Source organism: Penicillium solitum (assembly GCF_028829755.1).
Source record: "Penicillium solitum strain IBT 25940 chromosome Unknown utg000009l_segment0_segment0, whole genome shotgun sequence".
NCBI lineage: Eukaryota > Fungi > Ascomycota > Eurotiomycetes > Eurotiales > Aspergillaceae > Penicillium > Penicillium solitum.
Window position 1 is genome coordinate 591,042 of NW_027072128.1, and position 26,493 is coordinate 617,534.

The window sequence follows — 26,493 nt, forward strand, 5'->3', positions numbered from 1 at the left end:
ATCGAATAGAGATTCCTAAATCTGAATTCGTTATTGCAACCGTGGCTATCGAGAAACCCTTCCAATAGTCGCAGTAAGGAATACCCATTGAAAAACCGGCGTATATCAGTACTAGCAATAAGGCTTTCGCAAGCAAAACATATGGTATGTCCGCTGGCAAGTGTCATCCTGTTCTCAAAACGAGCTATGGAAAACCGAATGTAAGATAATGAAATCTTGGGCGGGACATGGCAGCTCAGGCAGACACGTGTCTCGAGAACATGGGTACAGGTTAAAAACATGCTAGTCGACAAGCGAGGCACCGCGGCGGTTGGATAATTGTGGATAGACGCACTTGGCGGTCACAATTATGCTAAGGACGATTAGATAACATATTGGAAAATGAACACAAAAGCGACAAGAGGGGCAAACACAGGAGATAAAATACTGGCTGGGAATCGTGGTGGTAATAAACAGCACAACGTTGCGATAAAACGAAGGACAAGGTGCAGAAGACGAAGCAATCATACCTGCTCAACGTGCATAAGTATGCGGAGAAACCCCTAGAAACCTAAAGCCAAGACCATCTAATCCGAAAAAAGCGACAATAATGCAGGTACCAGTGGGCAAGCGAACGAGCAACGTGCGTGGCAGAACAGTCCATACGTAGTTAAGCCACCTCTTTTTGCAACGTCTCGCGCACACGTACATCCGTGTTGACTATTCCCTCTCTCACTTCGTTCGTTTCATTTCAGGGCATATCACAGATCTTGCGAGATGCGGGTATTTTCAGCAGGTGCATTAGAAGTATTTTGTAAACGAGTGTATCACGCGATCATGTATTGCCCTGAAACGAACTATGCTCGGTCAATTTATGAGGGCTGATACGAATCACCAAAGATTGAGCACAAACATCTAGAGTGCAGGGAAATTGTATTGTTTAACCCGTTCTGTAAGGGTATCAATTCATTCAAATCTCTCCAACACCTCAGAAATTATCTGCCAAATGTATCCAGTGTCACTTTACTCCGCAGTCAATCAGTAGCACACGATATGCGTATCACTGTTGCTTTCATCTAAGCCCATTTTCCAAAGATAGCCGTGTTACTGGGATCAAGAAGAACATTCAGGCCCACGAATTCAAAGAGCCTGCCATTCTTTGCGCGATGAAGGTTCAAAGGAGGTTTTGGGCAAAGAGTACAGAAACGCTAAAGGGTCATCATCCATGGAATGCATTGAGAAATCCTGAGCCCCTGTTCAGCCAAGCGTGCTTTATCACATAATCAGGGGTGTGTCATTGAAAGCAGAAATTATTTCATGATCAATGGCTTGCTGGCAACTCTTGTGGTTCGCGAAGAGGAGCATCATCCATCTCTGATCTTATTTGGCCATCAAGCTCCTTTCGGGGTAGGCCATCTCCGACTTCGGAATACACTGGAGGCGAATACGACTGGCTTTGCTGCTGATACGGTGTTTGGGCTAGTGGCTGAGTATTTTGTTGCTTGCGGCGCCGAATGAAGAAAAAGAGGATGGCAGCTATAGCCGCTACGCCAGCAACGCCGCCAACAACACCGCCAGCGATTGCGCCTACGTTGGTAGACGAGGAACCACTCGAGCTGTTTGATGCAGCTTTCGAGGTTGATGAGGATGAGGGCGATGATGAAGACGTCGCTGTTGAACTTGCGACAGATTTACCTGAGAAAGTGTTAATCAGTCATTTTTATTGAATCTCGTCCGTATGCGATAAACTAACCGACCGATATCGTTGGCAAGGTGATGAAACTAGAATTTCCTGGGGATGTTGCGTCAGAGCAACCAACCAAAACTCTTTCATTAACACGAAATCCCGACTGTCCTTGATCACAGCAGAAAGAACCATTCCCATCGAATAGATTCCAGCTCCTGTCAGCACATGCTGGAGCGCCTGATATAGCTTGCGTGCAATTGTTTTGATTGTCGCAACATATGATATTGGGAATTCCAGTGTCGGAAGGAAAGCAGAAAGAATTTCCGGGACAACACGCCTGGTAGTCACCCCATGTCGCGTTTTTCGTACATTGGTTTTCGCTGGTCTCGCATGTGCTATTTCGACGAATAGCGTATCCCTTTACATATTCCTCGGACATTGCGCTTGAGACACGATTGACGCGAGCTTAGAATCAACGGTAAAGGGATGCGGGGCGGAATCGGCCTGGCAGAAGTGTTGCGATGGGGAAACAACATTATTTATTACGGTCCTGGAAAACAGTGGGTAAAAAAGGCGGCATGCGAGACTAGTAAGCTAGTCTGTTTTATATGCAACCATTTTAATAATGGCCCTCGCCGATCGCTGCATTGTAGGCACCGCCCAGGCGGGGGCGGTAACTACGGAGTATCCGTGGACGTAAAAATAGGATAGACCAACGTCAAGATGAGTTTCGGGGAGGTATGGAGTGAAAGTCTATACATTTAAGACCTGCTGCCAAGTATTCAACTGAGGTGAAGTTCCCCATTTTGCATTAAATTATACGGGCTCTAGATCTTGTGAGTCAATCAAGATGCCGAATATATCTGGTGGCACCCGCTGGGCTGGTGGTCCGCATACCAATTGATCATTTCCCAATACAGGTAAGACTCGGATATTAGCCAATGGCAGGCCACAATGCAGCCGAGGGCTTTTACTCCGTACTTCTTGCCGGGGACCGCCCCCGATGTTTTGGCGCCAAAAATGTAAGAGGGGGAAAAAAAAGGCCCGTGTGTTCCTTTAGTCGATGGTGGCGTGACGCCTGGTGGTTTCGATCAACCGCCCCCACCATGCTGAAAATGGGTATGCTTCGGGGTCGAACTCTCAAAAGAGTGTCTTCGCCCGCAATTTGGCGCCAGTTATGAGGTATGAATTAGGCCAGATTGTCAAAGTGCAAGGTCAAATACATGGATTTACAAGGTATTATACCATGCAAATCATGTGACTTCGAGTACCATGCATACCATATATTACGTTTAGTCATCATTACCGCTCAGATTGTTGAAATAGCGGGTTTTGTCATTTTAGTTAATTAGAGTTCTTCATCTATGCCATTTGTACCCATACGTTGCAATACAGACAGATTTCTGTCACAGATCACTAATTCCGCTTCAATGTATAATGTACTATTCATTCTAACGGGGTCGTAGCGAGGTGTGTCAACACTTAGTTCAAATGTGTCTGTAAATGCTACTATATGTCAAGTTGGAACTGATGCGAGGATAGAAGAACAGAGTCTCTAGTCCTTAGGGGAGAAATGTGGCCTTTTTAAGCGTCCGAGAAGACGAAGAGAAAGGGCAGAATCCTGTCGATCCCTGGGGCTTACCGCCCAATCTCACTGCTGAACACGCTCGGTAAACTTCTGGAGGCAGTGGTGGCCCGACGGCTGTCCTTCCTAGCCGAAAAGCACGGGCTACTCCCGAACAGCCAGTTCGGCGGACGCCCGGGAAGGACGACCGAGCAAGCCCTGCTGGTCCTCTCTAACGCAATCAACCGTGCATGGTACAAACACAAAGTGGTGACCCTTGTCGCGTTTGACCTCAAGGGTGCTTTCAACGGGGTAAACTAGACCAGCTTGGACTCCTGTCTACGAGCACGGAGAATCCCCACGATCGCAAGAAAATGGATCGCAAGCTTTATGAGTGACCGTCACGCGAGCATTGGATTTGACGACTTCCGCACCCCCATGAAACCGCTCGCAAATGCTGGGCTGGCACAAGGATCGCCTCTGTCCTCGATTTTGTTCGCATTCTTCAATAGAGAAATATATGTCTCAGGCAACGAAGCGTGGTGCCTGAGTGGTGGAAGTGACTCGTCAAAGGCAGTATGTATTGTAATATGAATATTGTACAGTAGTAGTAGATTTCATTTACCTCGACCCCTCGCAAAGTTGTACTAGTTAGTTACTGCGAAGGAGGCCTGGCAGCAACTTGAACTTAGTTTCCGAGAAGGTCTATCAGAGAGTGAGCTACGTCGGGCAATTCAATCATTCGAGGAAATGTTCGCGCTGCCCCTCAAAAAGAACAATATCTATTGCACCAGTCGCCAGCTTGCGCAAAGCGAGGATATGCAAGATATCCAAGTTTCTGATCCTTTTTCTTATTTTCTTCTATCTGCGCATTAAACAGGATAATTGACAATGGTAACAACCACTACAAAGAGTCCAATACTTCAGGATAGAACTATTCGGTAGATGTAGGTATCACGAGCTTCCCTGATACCCGATCCGTAGACCCAGGTCAAGACTGAGTGAAGGACCCTCAGGCATCCATCCGAGCCGTTCTGGACTGGCCCGATCCGATCTAATCCGTCGTGGACTGGCAGTAGACTGCGACAACGCCCGTTAAAGTGGAGACACTTTTAGCGTCGCCAAGACTTTCGTGGGCACTCTTGGCAAAGTGGATACTGCCAAGGATTAGTTATGTACACAAAATAGCCTAATAGGGTAATTTTTGCATTAATTTTGCATAATGGTGGGCGATAGGCGTCAAATTTCAAAATGCCCACGGGCCATGGACACTTCCTAGTGCCCATGGACGGGCGATGTCGCAGTCTAACTGGCAGGGTCGAAATTTTTCTCAACTGTAGACCTGGGGTGTATAGGGTATTGGGGCTGCACGTGATCTAAGGACTGGGTGGAGAGTTCGCTACTCTCACCAATCATATTTATTATCTGCCCTACAAGGTGTTTTCCCAGCTTCACACTTTTCACAGCCTCTGTTTAAACAACTGGGTTGTGGAAGATTTGATTGCAATTTCACCGCCCGCCATCATTCTCTATGCGTTGACCCTCCCGTTGAACCCATACCTGACGGCCTTTCTTGTCTCTTAGACCAGTGCTTTTCAATCCTATCAATATTTATGGTAATGGAAATTGACCAGATGGACAAAATAGTTGTAGCTTTCATCAACGTCGTCTCGCAGTAATCATCCGTATGATTGTCTGTTTGACACACTGTATATCTGGGAATTCTATAAATTGGTCTGAACTGAAATATCCGTCATTGTGTTGAGCCCTCAAACAGAAGAGGCTCGGCACCGTTTGTACTGTAGTGGCACACCAACAAAAATTGTGGTGATATGCTCACCGTCAATTAGCCACGTTTGGTCTATCGGTGGTGAACATCAACATTTCTAGAGAGCACAGTTGAGGAAGGCGAAAGCGGTCGCTACTGTATGTACAACTTCTTGAGTAGTGTCGTAAGAAGACGTTGACAAGAGTGTGGTTTTAGGTATACCATCTCAAGAACCAATCGTACTTGGAAACCTCGGAACAAAGCCCCTCTTTTGAGAGGGGAACGTTATTGAGGAAATCCTCTTGAGAGGAAACTCGTCCTGTGAGACCCGACCGGGGAGCATAAACCAATCAAGAGGTGATACGTCATATGAAACGCTTTTTCGTACCGCATCCCTCCTCTTACCATCATCCTAGGCCTGGGCTGATCATGAGACAGAACAAGGCGCTCCAATATTGCGCATAAGCAGCTGGGCGATGCACGCGAGCGTTGCGGAGGCGGATTCAGGGATTCAGAACCCAGTGAGGTGTGATTTCATTGGCACAGCGTCTTCGTTGCCTGAAGTGGGTCAAGTCTTGCTCCGCAGTAGCCTCCTATTCGGTGATCTTTGCAAGTCCACTTCCTTGGGTGATAAAAATAACAGCTAATGACATCACACCTCATCAAGCCGAGCATCATTGGCGAACCAACCTAATCTTCTGAGGCGTATTCGGACTTCAATATCATCCATTCGTCCTATTGGTCCATCCTCAATGGCTACTCCGACGCAGCGGACGTTCGTCCGGAGATCCAAATTACTGCCGGTCTTTCCTCAGGAGCTCTGGGATATCATCATTGAATACCTACGCGATGAAGAATCTGCCCAACATCTGAGCCGACTTGCTCAATCATGTCCCGCTCTTTATGCCAAAATTGACCCTCTCCTCTACAACAACCCTCTACGCCTGTTAAATTCAGAAAGCGGTGCTCGTCTTGCTCTCACGGTCGAGAAGCGTCCAGAGTTGGCACCACTCGTTCGTGAGATTCAACACAAGCAGGATTCTGGGTCAGAATTCTGGTCCTACCGTCATCTCAAATTCTACAAGATGGCTGTGACTTTGCCGAATCTGGAAAATCTGAGTTTGAGAAGAAATCCTAGGTCCTTTGATTCTACTCGGTGGGCCAGTATATATGCCAGAGATGACGCAATGTTGCAATGGGAGAGAAAGATTCGCTCTGGTTCAATCAGCGTCAAAGAGTACCGAGAAATGGGATATGGGCCTTTAGGAGAATCGTCGTTCAGTCCTCCAGATCACGAGCTTACTTATATGCGAAATAGCGCGGTTGAAACTTTGTTCTGGCACGCTTCTCTTCAGTACCCGCCGGGAATGCCCGCTCTGCGGGTTTGTGAGTCTTATACCTGACTCTCTTCACTGAATCAGAAATCTAATGTTATTAGGTCACATCGGAAGCGACTATGATCATAACGAGAACAATCCGAAGATGGACGGCAGATACCTACCAATTGTCAATGAAGCACTCTTCCGCCATCCAGCTTTACGAAAACTCTGTGTTACTGGCGCTACTTTTAAAATTAGCCAGTCTGGCCTTTTACCTTTAATGTTATCTACACCGCCCCTGGAGGAACTGACCCTTTTAAACTGCATAATAAACCAGTTGGACCTCCGAGAAGCGCTCGTATATCTAACAGCCTTAAAGCGGTTCACCTTCAGAGGTCCTAGGCCACAGGTGGAGATGATAGACCATGCGGGGCATCCCCTATGTTACATTCTATTGGCGTTCCCACTCGACAATTCGCTGGAATATATGGATTACGATATTTACTGGGGCACCGATGAGGAGACATGCTTTAGTGTATTTGACAACCTCAAGCATCTCACAACAACCCTCACCACACTTGCGGGGAGGGAATGCTTAGAACCGGATCCTATGGATGAGACTCTGCCTTCGAATCTCGAGAGTCTTACGATACGATACGATGAAGCGGAGTCCTGGCTTCCTTCGGCTATCTATGAGATGGTGAAAGATGAAAAACTCCCAAAGCTGCGCCGCTTTACCTGCCAGGTACCGGAAATCATGGAGCACCTTCCATCAATCAATGTAGACAAGTTCAACCCCCCCGCCACCGAAATATGCCGGGAGGGTAACACCTGGAAAAGCAAATTTGCGGTGCTGAATGTGGAGCTGTCCATGGTCTCCGTTCCTTATCCGCTTGGTCTGCCCAAATACGACGTGTGTTCTTGCGAATGCCTGTCCTTTTACCACCGCATGTTCTACCATCCGCATAAACCACTGGCACTTCCTTGGGAAGAAAGCGATTTGGGGGAGGAGGACGTGTTCTTCGATGACTGGGCCGACATTGATGATGAAATTGACCTTGATGTTCTTATGGGGGATCTGGCGGAGGAGTCTGGATCTGACATCTCGGCTTGAGGACTTGATTTAATAAAACTACTGGGTCCAATGCATCTCTTATAACTTGATTGTGATATGCCTTCTGATCATTCAAAATAACAAGACTAGGGCTTCAGCTCTTGGCGCCTACTTGTTCCTATATTTGATGTGTATTAATAAAGACATTTTATAAGGCACTGTATCCAAACTGTGACCTTTGATTAGGGCTTGATTCCTTAACCCAAATGCTGCATGCCCGAGGTCGTTTCGGCTAGCATGTGGCGCCAACATACCCGGTCTAGGCCCTATTCTTCTTCCCACACCACTCTTAACTTTATATTCAGATACCATGATCTTACTTCATGCGGTAAAGGGCATAGACCCGTACATAGTTGTTAATTTGCTGGTTTTGGTTTCCGTTCCTGGGAATGAAAACCAGGTTCGTGACGTCATCCAAATCCCAGTGACCATTGGAGGATTTCAAACAGGGGTGTTGTTTGGCTATGGGTATGGTTTTACATTTAATGGCGTGGAGAGAGCGGACGTAGCCTCGACGCAGAAGCAGGCAGCGGAGCGACTTAGGACGGGTGCATCGGGACGAAAAGTAGATCGTGATAAAAACTTCATCATTGGACCAGTTAAAACGTGACTAATTAGTGTTACTGCCTTAGTACAATCAGAAACATCATTGAATAAAGTGTGCCTACGGGATTTACGAACGACTAATCCTCACCATGATAAATATCGTATTTAGAACACCAATGGAGGGCTGCTGAAAGTCTCTTACTGCTGGATTCTAGACAACGAGGAGTTTCAACAATGGCAAGACAACCAGAGCAGTTGTCTCCTCTGGATCAGAGGCGATCCTGGAAAAGGCAAGACAATGCTCCCCTGCGGTATGTATCGGCTGAGGATCAGGGGAATCTAGTGGTATTTGACCAGGAGTTGCGGTGGAAAGATCACGTACAGCAGGCCATGAAACGAGCAACCAAAACCACCACCTGTTGAAGTGGTTACTATATCGGATGGTGATGACTGCTCATCTGGTCTAAGATGTCACTCATTAGGAGCGCACTTCAGGCTTTACGACTTTGAAATGTGATTAAATCTGAGGACACCCAAGCTTAACCAACCTCGCTCGATTTTCAAGGGTCTACCAGAACTTAGTTGTGGTCTCCGAATTAAGATAATCCAGACCGTCAAGTTTGACCGCACTCAACTTTAACCGCTCTAGGCTTTAACTTCCCTCGGCTTATTGACCACACAGTAATGCATTTTGAGAATAGTTATATTAAGAAGAGCCTTTACAGTAGCTATCCAGTGTGTGTCGAGAAAGTCGGGGTTCGATCAACGTATATGCAGCGAGACATCATACCTTCTAGCACATTAATGGTCGCACAGGCAATTTTACAACAGACTTTGCTATGAAACAGACTAGATACTGTCTCCTAGTCTTTGGAATTACAACGTACTAATTCAGTTTTTAGATTTGCAAATCTTCTCGGTTTCCACATCTTTTACTGGTACTTCATAATGTAGGCATAATCCGCACAGCGCAATTCAGCCGGCTTCGAGTCTGTTAAGCGGAAGTGCTGTCTAAAGACCAGATATATTAAAGATCTTGACATTTTCTGAGGTTTTGGTCTGGCGAAGTTATCCTTCGTTTATACTAATTGAGTTTGTGAGGCTTGTAAACATGTTCGTATAAACATTCAGTGATTGGTAAACCAGCTTTTAACCTTCCTCACAGGACGTCGATTTTGAGTGTCTTGCTACATGATGCGACAAAGTACCCCATTAGACTTCGGCAGAACCCATTTTGGGTCGGAGTCTCCGACCCAAAACCCAACCCAAAACCCAATGGGTTAAACCCAATAACCCAATAATAACCCATTCGAACCCATTTTTACATAAAATATAGGTCTTGCGTTCATAACGATGCTAAGTCATTCAAATAAATGACTGTTTTTTACAACTGTTCTGGTTTGTTCATCGAATATTGCTATATTATCACAATATTGAGTTGGAAAATTTATGTAATTGCTCTGAATTTGAAGCTAATAGGCTTTATATTATATTGATTACTGATAAAAGTTGAACATATATATTTGTGGTAGAGGTGAGTATGTATATATTATAGGATAACTATAAATGTAAATAGAAATATCTTATTATTATTTTATTTTATATATAATTGATATTATATTAAAGCTGTATTTCTCTTTTCTTATATTTAACTTCTTATATATGCTCTAAATTATATTTTCTGACCGCGGTCGGAAAATCACTTCTAGGAGGGTAGGTGTATATATTATTATTTCTAACCGCGGTCAGAAAAGCTCTTCTTAGGGGGGTTGTATTTACTATAACTTATAACCGCGGTTAGAAAAGCTCTTCTGGGAGGGTAAATAAAATATTTTTAATGAATCTTCTAGGGAGTGTAGACTTCCGCACGACCCAGTTTGGGTCGAAGGTCTCGACCCAGAACCCAACCCAGTGACTGGGGCCCCAGAAAACCCAGTATAGCCCCAGTTCGACCCAGTTTCTGCATAAATTATGGCATAAATATTTAAATAACATACCGTCATTTTCCCCTGTTATGGTTTCTACATCGAAATGCTACACTCTCTACTAACAAGGCAAAGGAAATTTTAAGAAATAACCTCGTTATTCAAAGCAATATATCTGGTTCAAGATTAATTACTTCTTCGAATGCTCTATTTTATATGGAAAGGTGGTATGTGTTAGCTGCTGGTTTTGTCAAGTGTGGGATAGCATTCCATTTAAAATATAAAGTATACCCTAAGTTGCAGATATATATATTCAATATACATCAATATAATATATATATTTATCTATAGAGTAAACTAAGTTTTGAATTCATTTATTTCTCTTCTTCTGTTTGATTTTAGAGCTTATAAGTCTATAGATAGATATCTGGTAAACTTTTATATTCAAAACTACTTACTACCTCTTAATCTACTTAGTATATGCAACTTGAAGAGGGGGGAGGGGGGGGGGAGGAAGAAATATTTTGAGAATGCTTAATAGAACTAGGGTGGGAATTGGGGTTTGACTGGGGTTTGACTGGGTTAACTGGTTTCTTACTGGGTTAAATGGGTTTATACTAGGTTCTCACTGGGTTAAATGGGTTATGACTGGGTCTTGACTGGGTTATCTTAGGGGTATTTCTTTAGACCTATATAATTTTAGTATAATAGACCAATAAACGAGAGTAGGATGATTTACTATATTTGATATATCAATATTCCTAGACACTCCTATAACTTTAGTATATGTTACCAGCCAATTCTTCAAAGTAAAGAGTGCATTTAAACGAAAATACTAAGTACAAAGAAGGAAAAGAAGAAGAAGAGAGGAAACGTGTGCGACAGGACCTTTGTAGATCCTCGTCCTGTCTCTTCGTACAAACATGTCAAACATCTACAAGTCGGAAACATCTGGCAGAAAACTCTAAAGTCAGGGCGGCTAGTTACGGCAGAAAGTACGGTCCAGTCCCGATCGTCACATAACCCCCGGTTAAAACTGCATTCAGTCCCTGAATGCGGGCTTGTTGTCGTCAATGTGATCGTCGAGAACTCGATCTTCTTCGTCAGCATGTAACCATTCCTGTAAACGCATTGGGGGACCCGGCTTCGCAGGATACTGCGCATGGAATTCCTGTAATTTCCTCGGTGCGTTCTTCATATCGCCGGCAGGATACCATTGTAAATCGAGGTCATGTCCCACCCATTGTATCCTGTACTGCAGCTTCCGGTAATGCGTTCTAGCGTCCAGGATATTCTCGACTTCCCATTCGTCTGTCTCCCCAACCTGTACCGGGGGAGGAGGATCCATGTGCTGTCCAGTAAGAGGCTCTGTTGTCGCTGCCTTTCGTAATTTGCTTGGATGGAAGATAGGGTGTACTCGAATTGCTTCAGGAAGGTCCAACTTGTAGGAATTTCCCACTTTCTCAATGATCCTATATGGCCCACTGGCTAGGTGTGAAAGCTTCCTGCTCGGTCGATCTTGAAGCCAATCCTTCGTCGTAACAAACACCAAGTCGTTAACTCCGAAATCCTCCTCACGACGATGCTTATTTGCCTGCCGGACCTGTAATTGCTGCGACTTTGCAATTTGTTCTTTAGTCTGAGTCCAGATTTCCTGCAGATCCGAGAGCATCTGGGCTGCTTCTTGCTCGTTTGGCGTTGGTGCTGATGATCCTCGATCTCTCCAGTCGAACGTCATTGCTGGCTCGTAGCCTCGCTCTACGAAGAACGGAGACTTCTTCGTTGAGTCCTGGGGGAGGATTGATGCCGCAAAGTCAACCATTGGTAATAGCTCAGACCAGTTATCTTGGTTCTGTTCGACGTATGGACGTAGCCTTTGAGCCATGTATTGGTTCGCGATCTCACTTTGTCCGTCTGTTTGTGGATGGTGCGCAGTCGAAAGCTTCCGTCTGATCCCTAGAATTCTGCAGAACTCAGTCCAGAACTCTGAGATGAACTGTCCTCCGCGATCTGATACGATCGTCTCCGGGATTCCCGAAATACGTATGACATGATCAATAAACAGCCGGGCCATCTGCTTAGCTTTGGTCTCCTTCTGACATGGTATAGAGATCGGCCTCTTGCTTAGTCGATCTACAACCACAAACACTGCGTCGTATCCATGACGATCCTTCGGGAATGAACGGAAATCCATTGAAAGATGCTGCCAAGGGCGCTCTGGGATCGGCAGGGGTTGTAACAATCCAGGTGTACGATCTCTCCAGGCCTTCGTACGCTTACAGATCAAGCAATTGTCAACATATCGCTTTACGTCGGTCACCCATCCGTGCCAATGGTATCTTATCGCAACTAGTTTCTTCATCTTTTCGACTCCTGGATGCGCTGTCAAAGGTTGTCGGTGTATCTCATCGAGCAGACGAGCACGCAAATCTCCGTCGTCCGGCACCTCGAGCCGTCCTTCATAAAGAAGCAATCCGTCCTGCATTGTCCATCGGGAACTTTCTCCTGTTTGCACCATCTGCCGGAACTCGTCTAATTCTGAGCTTTGACGGTTAGACTCCTTGACTCTTTCAACGATCTCCGCTGTCTCTTCAACGGTATCCTCTGGCGTGATAGGAGCTAAGCGAGTTGGGAGCACTCCTTCATCTAGACAAGCTTTCGGTAGCATTGTGATCTTACGACTCTCGTCCACGCAAGGGGTCTCCTTTCTTGACAAAGCGTCTGCAATGACATTCCTCTTTCCGGGCCGGTACTTAATCACAAAGTGGAATTGCGACAGGAATTCACTCCATCTCACTTGTCGCTGATTCATCTGTCGAGTCGTCATAAAGTATTCCAATGACTGATGGTCGGTAAGGATCTCAAAACGATCCTTCCGTGACAATCCTTCGAGTTCAGGTCTCCACTCCTGCAATGCACGGATGATTGCTAGGAGTTCTTTATCTCGGACTTCGTAATTCAATTCGGCTTGCTGCATTGTCTTCGAGTAGAACGCTACCGGATGCCAGAAATCATCTTGTTCGTGGTACTGGGTAAGTACTGCTCCGAGAACTCCATCTGATGCGTCCGTCTCAACTCTAGTCCTCCGAACTGGGTCGTAATGTCGGAGAATCGGTGCATCAATCAGATTCTGCTTTAGACGTAGGAAAGCTTCCTCACACTGTATTGACCACTCAAAGTGAACGTCCTGTCTTGTCAGTCGATGCAATGGCTTCGAGATCATACTGTATGCTTTAATAAACCGTCGGTAGAAGTTGCAGAATCCAAGGAATGACTGCACCCCTTTCACTGTAGTTGGCGCTGACCATGACTGTATCACTTCGATCTTTGCTGGATCCACAGCAATGCCATCGGTGCTCACAATAAAACCTAGAAACTTGGTCTTTTTGACTGAGAACTCAGATTTCGGCAAAGCGACCTGTAGTCCTGCTTCCTGTAGTCGACGGAGCACTTCCTTGACTTGTCGCTCATGATCCTCGATATTCTCGCTGTAGATCAAGATGTCGTCTACGAAAGCAACTGCGTATTCATCTAGACACTCTCGGAGTATATCGTTCATAAATCTCTGGAATGTTGCGGGACCATTCGTCAGTCCAAACGGTGTCACTCTGTATTTGAAGGATCCGTATCGTGTGCGGAATGTAGTGAGATCTTCGGCTTCAGGGGTCAATCGGATCCGGTGGAATCCTTGCTGGATATCAAGCTTCGTGTAGATCTTCGCTTTGCTTGTTCGTTGGATCACTTCATCAATCAGCGGCAGGGGGTAACAGTCTTTTTTTGTGATTGCATTCAACCTTCTGAAATCGACACAGAAACGCAATCCTCCGCCTGGCTTCTTCGCCATCAGGATCGGCGAGGCATATGGAGAAGAACTTGGAACAATGAAACCCTTCTGTAAATTCTCAAGAATGTACTTCTTTGCTGCCTTCAATTCCTCTAGTGACAGCTTGTAGAGGGGACAGTATCCAGGCTGCGCTTCTGCTTCAAGCACAATGTCATGATCGACTCCAGGCCTATAAGGTGGCAATTCGTCTGACTTCTTCTTCGAGAAGACTTCTGCAAGCTCATGATACTCTTTTGGCAATGTCTTCTTGATCTGCTCGATCTCTATGTCCTGGATCTGAGAGACCTTGATGTCAATGATATGGTCAATCTCATAAAGCGAGGTAGAGAAGGTTTCGGTCCCTTTGTCAACCTTCCCACGCTCATACAACCGGTTGAATCCTGCTCCGCCAATAGCACTGATGTCAATTGTTGGCAGTGCCTCCTCAGGCCGCCGAATCTTCGAAGTCATCGTCTTACTTTCATCTTTCAGGTTCCGGCTCATTTTTCTTTGTTCCTCGATCTGCCAGTGCCCGTGCTGGTGCTCCCGTGTATGCCTATGACCGTCCTTCGTCTTTGATTCTTTTCGTCCGAAAAGACGGTCTCGTCGGTCAGCATCAGCTTGATGATCAGGGTTCGGCTCCGGTTTCCGGAGGATAGCGGTAGGCGTCGGTACTGCCATCTTGCTCGACACATCGTCAAAGAGCGTCTTCTCATCTGGCCAGATCATTCGGTATCGACGGCAGTCTAGTAAGATGTCGTGATCTGCAAACCATTTTCTTCCGAGAATCATGTCGTATTTTCCGAGATCAGCGATCAGCATCGGAACTTGCTGCTGTACCCTGCCATCCACACACATTGTAAGGAAAGTAACGTGCGTTATCGGCTTGCTAAGCTTTCCGTCGAATCCTCGAACAGGACATTCCTGTCCTATGCTTTCTGCTTTTAATCCGAATCGTTTACCGAGGAGTACACTTAATCCTCGGTTCAAGAACACGTATCCATCTGCTCCAGTATCACCCAGTGCTGAAATAGAAAAAGAGCGTCCATTGTGCATTAGTCTAGTATTGAAAACTAAACTATCTCTAGGACCGCCAATCAATTTGTGTAAATCCAGCGAGTACAGTGATACCTTCTGTCCACCTAGGCAGGAGACTTGGCCTAGGCATTGACTTTTCCCTGGTTGTCATCTTCATTGTCGTCAAGTTCAATGATGCGGGGAGATGGGTGAACTGTAGCAATAATGCCAGTTGGCTTCTTCTTCGGACATTCACGGGTTATATGTCCTTGTTCCTTGCAGCTGAAGCATCGACCTTCTCTCATCAAGGTATCTCGTTCGGAATTTGAAAGTCTACCGGGGTTAGAACTTTCTTCGTGCTTCATACGAGGAGTGTATGTCGACTTCGTGGTTGTTCCTGTTCCTGCACTACTGCCAAGGATGGCTGTAGCTCGCGTACGGGAAGTAGTCTTTGCCTCCTGCTGGAGGTTGATCTCATGAGACATACTCTGGCAGGTCTTGGAGAAAGATTCGAATGTCATGGTGTCATGGTTGACCGCCCACATCACCTGGCTTTGGAGTAGGTATGGCAGTTTCGAGTACAGATCACGCTTACGGTTCTCTTCAATCACGGCAGCCTCTTCAGCAAGCTGCATAAACTCAGCAAGGAAGTCGGTAAAGTTGTCCTTCGGTTTCATCATCAGTTTGTGGTATGCGGTGTAGGCTTCAGCGCGTCGATTCGGATTCGCAAAAACGGTCTTCAGGTGGACAATCATGTCTTCGGCGTCCATATACGGGTTGCTTGAGTCGGAACTCATTCGGGGTGCGATATGCAGCTGAGCCTTCCCTTCACAACGGCTCTGCACATAGAGCTTACGGTGCACAGGCAACGGGTAGTGATCAGCATTTGCTTCGAGCTTCTGTCGTATCACGGTCTCCCAGGTCTCGAATCGGACTTCCTTGCCATCATTGAGCATTGGAGCATCTGGCATCTTCGTAGTCTTCCGAGTAGTAACGGCTTCCACAATCGGTGTGCCGGAACTGCTCTGAGTTTGGAGGTTGACAAAACGGTAGGCAAGGTCACCTCTCTCACGGATTGCGATATCCCGGTGAGCGATAGCTTCGTCGCGCTCCTGACTAAGTGACTCGATGACAATGTCGGTCTCAATTTTTTCGGTGTGAAGGACAGTGACCTCGTCTTCGAGTTCGCGAATTCTCTCCTTCAGCTTCTGGTATTCTTTTGCGAGTTCATGGAATCGCTCCTTTGTTGGGGTCTTATGCAATCGTTCACGCATAGAGGACCCTTCTTCAGCATCATTTTCTTCATCAAGTCCACCAGTACCAACTGGTCTCAGTGTCTCGGGACTCGGGGTATTCGGATCGTGAGCAGTCACATCCTGCTCATTGCTATCTTCTTCATCAGGCACAACAACGGGTTGCTTGCCGCGGTTCGCGGGTGGGTTTCGTTTCGGTCCGACCATCTTGATTGGTCGGATTTCAGTTTAGGTTCGGTTCGAGTCTTGGCTGTACGGTGCCAAGGAACGGAGAGTGGGGTAAAGCGTGACCGAGACCAATCAGGATGATGGTCTGTACAGTCGTACTGCTTTGTTGGAAATGAGAATGGTACTTAGTATTATGTTACCAGCCAATTCTTCAAAGTAAAGAGTGCATTTAAACGAAAATACTAAGTACAAAGAAGGAAAAGAAGAAGAAGAGAGGAAACGTGTGCGACAGGACCTTTGTAGATCCTCGTCCTGTCTCTTCGTACAAACATGTCAAACATCTACAAGTCGGAAACATCTGGCAGAAAACTCTAAAGTCAGGGCGGCTAGTTACGGCAGAAAGTACGGTCCAGTCCCGATCGTCACAGTATATTTCTACCTTTGTACGTTAAAGAATTTCTCCCCTTATATCCCTTTATATATATTATATGTCATTCTTATATTATGTCTTAAAGCTAACTTTCCGACTTTATATCATCACTCTATAGTGGTGATCTTAACAATCTCTTATATATTTCAACTAGATAAGTCACACTATCCGCAAGTCAATATACATTCGACTCGAGCTTCCGAAGACTAGATAATCCCCTCCTAATCCCCCCTTTATTGAAACGCGTTGGACCCGATCGTAGGAAAGGGTTTATTCTATACGATATAATGTCATTAGTCTTCCGCACGACCCAGTAAAACCCAGACCCAACCCAGACCCAACCCAGTCTGGGTTGGGTTTTGGGTCAAGACCTTCGACCCAGTAATGGGTCTGGGTCGGACTGGGTAACCCAGTACTGGGTCTGGGGCCCTAAACTGGGTTACAAACTAAACAAACATGCTAAGGATTCCAAATGTATAACTTATGCATCTGTTCGCGGTAATTCTGAGTATTTGCTTTACTTGATTATATCTAATTTTAATTGTGAAAAGGGTAAAAGAGATACGTATGATTAAGGATTCTTTATTAAGCAAGCTAATGGTATTCAAATATATCATCCTCCCTGCTTTTACGTTTTCTCCCTGATACTCGTGTCTGTGTATAGGTTGGTGGTAATGATGGTGAGTAAGGACGACTATATTCACTTATAGGTAAGGGCCTCTCGTCCGGTATATCCTCTAGTTTATCCTTAATTACAACCTCAATTATGTCCCCTAGTTTATCTTCCGGTTTATCCTCCTACTCCTCTATATCACTAATTGGATTAACTTTAACCTTACTGAGCTTCTCTTCCCTCTCCTCTTTTACCGCCTTAAGCTCATCCTAGGAGAAGAATTTCTCGAGAAGTATTACTTCCTACTCCTCTATATTAAATTTCGTTATATAAAGAAACATCATTAATGCCTTAATAGTCTCACTCTTTATTCTACCGCGACGATAGTGATAAATATCTCGAGCGGTATTAAAGAGGCGTTTAACTCCTACGCTAGTTACTAGAAATAAGAGTATATCTCGCGTAAAGGCAGTAATAGCCGGAAAGCGAGCCTAGTACTCTTTCTAGAAAGTAAGCGGCCTAATAGAAACAGTATCTATTTATATATTAGTATTATTATAGTATATGTCACGATCTGCATGTTATGCATGCATTACGCTCGCTTACATTATTTCCTTTGTCACATGCTTGCTTGTTTGCACATCACATTCGTTTGCTCTCTTTCCTTTGTTCTACAGATTGCTACTATGCCTAATCGGGTGATAGCTACTAAGCCTAATTAGGAAAGAGGGATGTTTGACTGTTTGCTAGCATGGGGGAGCGCTCTACTATTTAAACCCCATGCTCTGCCAGCTCTCTCTCTCTCTCTCTCTTTCTCTCCTTACTAGCTTTGTTATTCTCGTTGGAATGCACTCTTTCTTCATTGATCGATCTGGCACGTAACAATCGAAGATAAAGCTATAATATGCAATATTAGACATACAGTGTCCTTCTGTAAGGCTATAAAGTACAAAAATTTTGGTTTACAGTTACAATGCAATACAGCCTGTTTCTATATAATTTATGCAACTGAGCCCGAGTCACGTTTTTTTAGCTGTTTGTCATGTTTGTTTAACCTGAGGTTCGGTCCTCGGATGGAACCTCCCTCAGGTTCCAAAACCCAGAACCTGACCCGCCCAAATGGAGGTTCAGGTTAGGTTCTTCAGGTTCACCCGCGGGTAAGTGCCAGGTCTACTCCCCCAGAGGCTTCTTCTATTCTTCGTCGACCCCGACAAGTAATTTGACAGAGTGTGCCGATCTATCCACCTCAGCTACACGAAAATGTATGAACCGGATACGTTGGCAAACTTCGAGGGAAGATTGAGGAAACTGCTAGGGCTATTAAAATAGCACGTGATTAGAGGCGACGCGGTCCATCAACCACTAGTCGATCCTCTTCTCTCGTGGTTTCCCCCACCCCGTGCCCCGCTTGCATCCCCTGAAATCCATGACTCTTCACGTCAAAAACTTTAGTACTCCGCACAGGGCCCAAAAATGAGAGGACACCCAGAGCCAATCGAAATCCATTGGTGCTCCACTCTGCACGATCAAATGCTGCAATACCGAGGCTCAAGCCGAGCGCACGGTGCCAACTCAACATCTTGACCCACGTCCTTTCCACCTACTATTCGGCAGAGATCAATCTTCACGTCGGATCGCAGTGGTTCCCCTTTTGGTTTCAATGATGAACCCCACGATCTCCATTTTGGTGTCCAGGCGAGATTTAGCCACCCTCCCAACACCAACTTTTTGCGGAGAATTCACATGCCTACGCAGATCCTCGCCAAATCAGCATAGTGTCTACCATCTTCTATTCACTCGGTTCATACGTTCTGTTGGGGTAAATTGATCCATATAGGGATGTTGACACATCGCTACTCACATGGTGTTCATGACCGATGCCCTCATGGGAATGATATAAACGGAATCTCCGCCGCCATGGATGGCCGCAAAATCCAACTCAAGCATCCATCATGGATTCCAAACCGCTATCTAAAGATTCTATGCAGTCAACATGGCGCACAGCCCCTCGCAGCGAATGGAACATCAGCCATTACCTGCTAGACGCGCTCAACGCCCACCCCATCGACCTAAACAAGGAGATACCAGTGCATGGCAAAGACGAGAAAGTGCCATACATGCCCCAGTGGTATCTCCAACGATGGGTTCTCTTCTACTCAGCCGTCCCCCTTCTCCTCCATGAGACCTACATGGCATTCACTGGCCGCACCATAGGCCCAATCACAGCCTTCAACTTCTACTTCTTCGCCTTCAACGCGATAGTGATCTACCAAGTACACATCCTCCGACGTCTCGGCCACAAATACGGCTTCTTAGACGGCGACAAGCACTCCCGGGATGGCGTCCCTGATGTCGGCGTCGCTAAAGTGGTAGCCTCCCTATACAAAACCACCGGATCCCGACTGATCCTCTCAATCATCCTCTCCTACAACAAAACCCAAAGACCCTCACAGATGTCCTGGATCTGGCTCCCTCTTGAAATCGGTCTCTACGGCATCGTCCTCGACTTCTGGTTCTACTGGTACCACCGACTGATGCACGACGTCAGCTATCTATGGAAATACCACCGCACCCACCATCTCACTAAACATCCGAACCCGCTCCTCGCTGCGTATGCAGACCACGAGCAGGAATTTTTCGATATGGTCGGTGTGCCGATGATGACGTACTTTAGTTTGAAACTGGTTGGTTTGCCGATGGGGTTCTATGAGTGGTGGATTTGTCATGAATACGTTGCGTTTGCGGAGGTGTTTGGTCATAGTGGACTGCGCATGCATTCGGGTGTGCCGTCGACGCTGGGCTGGTTGTTGCAGATGTTTAACGCGGAAATTGTTATCGAGGACCATGATTTGCATCATCGGAAGGGTTGGCGGAAGAGTTATAACTATGGTAAGCAGACGAGGCTGTGGGATCGGATTTTCGGGACTTGTATGGAACGTATTGAGTCTGCGGAGGGGAATGTGGATTATGAGAATACGGCGAAGATGCCTTTGTTCTAGGGGGTTAGATTGTTGTTTGTCGTGTGAATGATGGGAAATTGGAATGGGATGATGCTTGCTTGTTGATTTTGGGCATCTTGTATATAGCTCAGTCTTTGATGAATTATGTCACTTTACGACTTGACTTGAAATGTAAAAAAAGGATAGAATTGAGAGATCCATTAAACCTATCGAGCTGAATTGTCCTTGGCGTGTACCTTGAGTCTATTTTCTTTCTGCTTTCTCTTCCTTTCTTTCGGACGTTTTGAAGCTACAACTTCCGAGCAATGAAAGATGTCACAAGAAGCTTCATCCGTTGATCTAAGAACTCTAGGCCCTTTGCCTGCAAGGGATACTTCCAACCAGCGCGAGAAGACAGCACATACCCCTTCTCCCCACGGCTACGGAGAAAGACCTTGACCATCATTTATCGATTCTCTCTGCAACTATATGAGATTTTCCGAGACGAGATCTTTCCCATGTCTTCACCACCATATCCCCTCAATATACATCGACGACACCGTGTTCAAGAGGGAAGGATATCTCTGATGGCATGGCAGTTGAGGCGACCTGAGCGTGGGGCCTTGAATGTCGTGGGTCATCCCGCTTGCCGTCTTTCATCCATCCCCATAAACCCACATATTGCATTCCTGTTTTTATTACAGGCAACATGCTCGAGTTACTGTCGAGTCAAACACAATGCCATCTTTCTCATAGCGGGAATCTCAATAGAGTCTGCATATACGATATTTGCTTTCAAACCCATGCGGTAACATGGCATGCCAAGGACAGAGCAGGTTTAACATATGAGGAATTCTCTAACGTAATCTAAATTATTTGTTTGCGTTTAATCAAAACTTGGGGTCCGTAATAACCGGCTCCTACTCGGGGACACTATATTCAACCCCCTATTCGTGGCTCATCTACTCCGTATTATCCTTGTATACGGATAAACTATTATATACTCCGTACTCCGCACATAAGCGATAATTAAAGCCGATCTCAACACATTGGGTACCTTTGGGAAAGGGCAACGTTTATCCGTTGGAGGAACCACATGTCCACGCTGCTTGGATTAATTAAGATATAACCCAGGGCACAAACTAAAGATTATGAAAGTACGGGATAGCCCGTCGGTGAGATTATGTGGTTGGGTTGTCTCCGAGGAGAAATGGGCTATGCAAAAGCTGGAACGGCGCTACCCGCGTTAATTCACACGTGCTTTTCAATCCAGGAGAACCGCTAAATCTTGTACACGTGGGACTAGGTCAGGCAATAAGAAGCGAAAGTTTGATTTGATTAATGAAGGGGTGAAATTAGTCTGAGACTAGTTTACAGACCAGGCTTAGCAACTTTCCAACTAGTACGGAGTACAAGGATCTAAGTACTTTCATAATATACATATTCGTGACGGCGTAGGCTAATCTAAAATAAGCCGGGTTCTAGAACAATCTAAATATAAATTAGATCCGCTCTAACTCCCCAATGAGAGATCCCCCATATGCTCCTTCGCAGGCTGCCGAGAATCTGAGATAACCGAAATCTCCACCTGCTTCGTGATACCGGGGGTAGAGAAAGTAGGAGAATCAGGCGCCCCTCCTATAGACGTGCTAGTATGCGCGCTCTGGTTATGATCCAGAATACGATCGATGCTATTATTTTCAACGTCGGACTTGAACTTGCGCGTGCGGCGCGACTGGTTTGTCTCGTTTGGGGCGGCCCCCGATTTGCGCCCGCCGAAGGGCATGCTGAGTTCGTAGGAGCGGGAGTATTTGCCGCTGGAGAGCTTGCGGACGGATGAGATGATCAAGGGGCGGATGCAGGGGATCGAGGAGGTGATTATGATAATGACGTTTTCGATGTATCCCCAGCGGATTAGTTCGATGCCGCCGCCGGCTCCGGTATTCGTGATACTCGGTACAGAGTCCAGTTTGGTTGTTTTGATGATGGATGCGATCATTGCACTGTAGCATTGGGTTAGAACATTATGGCTATACGATTTGGGGCAGAGGTACTTACACGATACCCAAACTCAGAAGACCGATCAAACTGATCTTGATGCGTAGTTTCAGATTTAAGTTCCAGAATACCACTGTTGGGAAGACAGCCAAAAACAGATCGGTGGCTGAGTTGAACGTGTTGGAGTAGTAGGCGAATTTGATGACTGCTTTCGAGTTGCCACAGGTCGTCGTAGCTGCGACTGCTGGATCCCATAGAGCGGCCACATTGCGACAGATGCTAAGCGGCAGGACGGCCGATGCAACGTTCCCAGCGAACTGTATCACCAGAACAGCCCATAGCGCGGCTTGGTAGTACTTGTTGGTTCCGAGGAGGGGGAGGATGTAGAGAATGAACGCGGAGCGGGCTATGGTGGTGCTGATGGTGACGATTGGCACTTGGATTGCGATGTTCTTCAAGACTTCTTGCTTGTCATTTGATGGTAGTGTGTTGAGATTCTTGCCGAACCCATGCTTAACCGACAAGGTCAAGAATGCTGTTGATACAATCGCCAGAATCTAGAAAGCATTGAAGTCAGTCTATGGAGGTGATCCACAAGCTAGCCAGGGAGATCTACCTCAGCGAAAATCATCAGGCCATCATCGACACCAAACCGATTGATCTTGATTTTGCCGAAGATCCGTAGAATAACGACCACCGCAGCAATGACTACTGCAGCCCAAATCCCCTTCTCCAGGGCTGGGCCAAGATCAGTTTGCGACATTGTGTGGAGATAAACAAGCTAACTTCACAGCATTGTCAAAAGGGCGATCCCTCATATAAATGAATGCGGATTTGACAGTTGGAATAGTCAACGGGTACGAGTCAGGAAGAAAAAAGAGTTTAGCAGAAACCACGGATCGCTTCGGTCATCAACCCCGGATAGACACCTTCCAAGATTTCTGGAACCTTGATCAACTAGATTCATAGCGGGCAATAGCTCGCATTGTGCGCCGAAAACTTGGGATGATTCATGGGCCCAGCCACAGATTGGTTGTTCTTTAACCTCGGATCGTGCAAACTTCGACGATCATTCCTACTTTAGTCGATTTAGCGCATTCCAACCAATGTTTCAAGGCTACTAGGTTCCCAAACTCAATTTTGTGCATCTGAGGTCTCCTCCAACTGGCTAGGTTGAATTACAACATAAGTTATATTTGTGGGGCGAGAGTCATTTTCAATGAGACTGAGACTTGGTTGACATGCTCTCAATTATGATGTTAATACAACATATAAGCTTGGCCATTGAGGTCAATCATCACCTATGAAATACCCCTGAACTGGGAAATTGTTCGATGCAAGCTTAAAGCCACCAAAGCATACAACATACAATATTCAAGGCGCACTGACCTCCGGACATGGATCTCAGCCCTGGAGCCATTAGGGCTCGCTGAGGTGGAGCTTGGTGGCGTTGAACCAAAGACACCGATTGGATGAATTTCATTCAGGTTACACTGAGGAACTGCCCCAGTGGATCCCAGATCTTAGCCTCAAGGTTTCTTAGTGTGGTCCGGCACTTCCGCGTCGTAAAAAGAAGTTGTCCGAGATTGGAAGATAATGTTGATGGCAAAGAAACAAACCCATTGTGCTTACAACAAAAAAATCAATAGCCGTGCGATCACATTCCGGCTAGTGTAGATCACAACTGCAGTGGTAGATCGCGCTCGCATGAACGGTATGTACACCATATGTATTGCGTACTCGGTATCCGTAATCCGTACCTGCCTTAGAATTTAGTATCTCGGTTCCACCCCGATTAAATCCCCTTATCCACAATGAATCCAACTAGACGCACTGGGCAACATCTCCGAATTGTTATCCATGTTCAATATCGAGGAATGTGAAGTCCTGTTGTAAATAAAAGAGGGTGATCGACACCTGTGCCTCCATTCTTCCACAACCTTATCCCACCCATCTCCTCCACCATGAAGTGGACTTTGGCTTCCCTCGTGGCTCTTGCCGCACCGGCCCTCGCATCGAACTGTCACTGTTTGCCAAGTGATAGCTGTTGGCCTGCTCCATCGGCTTGGGCCTCCCTGAATAGCACAGTTGGTGGTCGCCTGGTTGCGACCGTGCCAATTGGTAGCCCCTGTCATGAACCCAACTACAATGCTGCCGCCTGTGCGGCGCTCAAGACAAGCTGGAATAACCCGCAGCCCCAGTAAGTCGTGCTAGTCTGGGGAAATTGACATCGCTAATCGCCGCCAGTCTTGACTCCTCTTCGTCGGTGATGCAGACGTACTTCGCCAACCAGAGTTGCGACCCGTTCACCGCCAAGTCTAAGCCATGCCTCCTTGGTAACTACGTGAACTACGCCGTGAACGTCTCTTCCAGCGATCAGGTCGTTGCTGCTGTGAATTTCGCCCGTGATAACAACATCCGCTTCGTTATCCGTAACACCGGCCATGAGTAAGTTGCCTCAACAGTTTTTCTACAGATCAATGCTGATATGGCGTAGTTATCTTGGTCGTTCAACCGGTGCCGGTGCCCTCTCTGTATGGACTCACCACTTGAATGATATCGAATACAAGGACTGGTCTAGCCCGACCTACCAGGGCCCTGCGTTTAAGGTCGGTGCCGGTGTGGTTGGTTACCAGATCCTCAAGGCCGGATCTGCCAAGGGCCTCGTCGTCGTCACTGGGGAATGCCCCACGGTCGGTCTCGCCGGTGGTTACACCCAAGGTGGTGGTCACTCTGCCCTCAGCACCAACTTCGGTCTTGGGGCTGATAACACCCTAGAGTTCGAGGTTGTCACCGCTGCTGGCAAGCTGGTCAAGGCCTCACGCTCCGAGAATGCCGATTTGTTCTGGGCACTGAGCGGTGGTGGCGCCGGCAACTACGGTGTTGTCATGTCCATTGTTGTCAAGGCACACAAAGACGCGCCCATTGCCGGTGCCTCTCTTCAGATGACGGCGGCCAACATCAGCACCGATACCTTCTACGAGGCTGTTTCGCAGTTCCATTCTCTATTGCCCGCCATGGTCGACCAGGGTGTAACTGTCATCTACCAGATGACCTCAAGCTTCTTCATCATCAACCCCGTCACAGCCTACAACCAGACTATCGACGACGTCAAAGCCATCCTCAAACCGTTCACCTCGAAGCTCACCTCGCTTAACATCAAGTATCAAGCTAGCTTCAGCGAGCACGACTCGTACTATGACCACTACAACAAGTATATGGGCCCTCTTCCTTGGGGTAACCTAGCCGTGGGCTCCTACCAGTATGGCGGCCGTCTGATTCCCCGCAAGGCGCTAGAGCAGAACTCCAATGGGATTGGTTCAGCATTGCGCAGCCTGACCCAAGCGGGTGTGATCGCCGTCGGAGTCGGAATGAACGTCTCAGCCCCGGTCAACGTCTCGAACGCAGTATTCCCAGCCCTTCGCAACGCAGCCGTGACGATGCAAATCGGCACACCGTGGAACGAGACTGCGCCTTGGTCCAAAATGATCGCGGACCAACACAAGATGACGACCGAATACGTGCCTCGGCTCGAGGCCGTCACCCCGGACAGTGGCTGTTACCAGAACGAAGCTAATTTCCGCCAGCCAAACTGGAAGCAGACCTTCTTCGGAAGCAACTATAATCGTCTGCTCGCTGTCAAGCGCAAGTGGGATCCTTCCTCGTTTTTGTATGCCCTCAAGGCTGTCGGCAGTGATGTCTGGTCTGTCTCTGAGTCGGGGCGGATGTGTCGTGCTTAAGCTTGCTCGAGCTTGAGCATGGGATAGATTTGGTTTGATTTCATGGCATGATGTAAGATAGCGATCCACCATTCCGTTTAAATCTTAATTATATAGATATATATATGTTGTCTATTTGTCTATATTGCATATATCATTAGCATGTTTTGCCAGATAATGACCTTTCTCATTGTCCTTCTAAACGGTGAATTACACTGTGCGGTTAGTGTTAGCACTTTCGGTTTAGCCTCTCAATACTTCCGCACAATTTTGTAGTCCATAATACACTAGGTACGATAGAAACGACATTAGAAGTTCGTATCTTCTCTTCTCTGCACAACTAAAGATTTTCCAGAGTCTCCTATTTTTTTCGTAGTTCTCTAGGTTCTATGTCCTCACAACCATATGCCAAGAAATAAAAGAGGGAGCCTGTCGAAAAGACGTTATATATTATAGTAAATAATAGTTATAGTAGTATAAGCTAAGGTAGCATTGATTAAAGGCATCGGATTTATATAGAAATGATCTTTATAGATCTTTTAGTCAGAATCAATTTATAGTAGACGTTAACTATAAAGTTAGAATCCTGAAAGTTTCGAACTAGGAGTCCTTCACATTAAAGATAAAACTC

At 46.4% G+C, this 26,493-nt stretch overlaps 5 protein-coding genes across 5 annotated transcripts; 3 read left to right on the plus strand and 2 right to left on the minus strand.

Moving 5' to 3' along the window:
- Window positions 1-1,300: 1,300 nt before the first annotated feature.
- On the minus strand, window positions 1,301-2,105 carry N7455_011357 (uncharacterized protein; the record flags this gene model as incomplete). Its single annotated transcript, XM_065606645.1, has 2 exons — window positions 1,301-1,674; window positions 1,733-2,105. 2 exons carry the CDS (start codon window positions 2,103-2,105, stop codon window positions 1,301-1,303), a joined length of 747 nt encoding a protein of 248 aa, XP_065459811.1.
- A 3,645-nt stretch (window positions 2,106-5,750) lies between these two features.
- On the plus strand, window positions 5,751-7,431 carry N7455_011358 (uncharacterized protein; the record flags this gene model as incomplete). Its single annotated transcript, XM_040962548.2, has 2 exons — window positions 5,751-6,384; window positions 6,437-7,431. The coding sequence occupies 2 exons, from the start codon at window positions 5,751-5,753 to the stop codon at window positions 7,429-7,431; spliced, it is 1,629 nt and encodes a 542-aa protein (XP_040807009.2).
- An 11,727-nt stretch (window positions 7,432-19,158) lies between these two features.
- On the plus strand, window positions 19,159-20,205 carry N7455_011359 (sterol desaturase family protein; the record flags this gene model as incomplete). The annotated part of the gene is made up of 1 exon (XM_040954467.2): window positions 19,159-20,205. The coding sequence occupies one exon, from the start codon at window positions 19,159-19,161 to the stop codon at window positions 20,203-20,205; it is 1,047 nt and encodes a 348-aa protein (XP_040815193.2).
- A 1,453-nt stretch (window positions 20,206-21,658) lies between these two features.
- N7455_011360 (uncharacterized protein) lies at window positions 21,659-22,906 on the minus strand (the record flags this gene model as incomplete). Its single annotated transcript, XM_040954285.2, has 3 exons — window positions 21,659-22,148; window positions 22,204-22,700; window positions 22,760-22,906. The coding sequence occupies 3 exons, from the start codon at window positions 22,904-22,906 to the stop codon at window positions 21,659-21,661; spliced, it is 1,134 nt and encodes a 377-aa protein (XP_040815122.2).
- Window positions 22,907-24,107: 1,201 nt separating this feature from the next.
- N7455_011361 (putative isoamyl alcohol oxidase) lies at window positions 24,108-25,883 on the plus strand (the record flags this gene model as incomplete). Its single annotated transcript, XM_040954368.2, has 3 exons — window positions 24,108-24,343; window positions 24,391-24,591; window positions 24,641-25,883. 3 exons carry the CDS (start codon window positions 24,108-24,110, stop codon window positions 25,881-25,883), a joined length of 1,680 nt encoding a protein of 559 aa, XP_040815044.2.
- Between the last annotated feature and the right edge of the window lie 610 nt (window positions 25,884-26,493).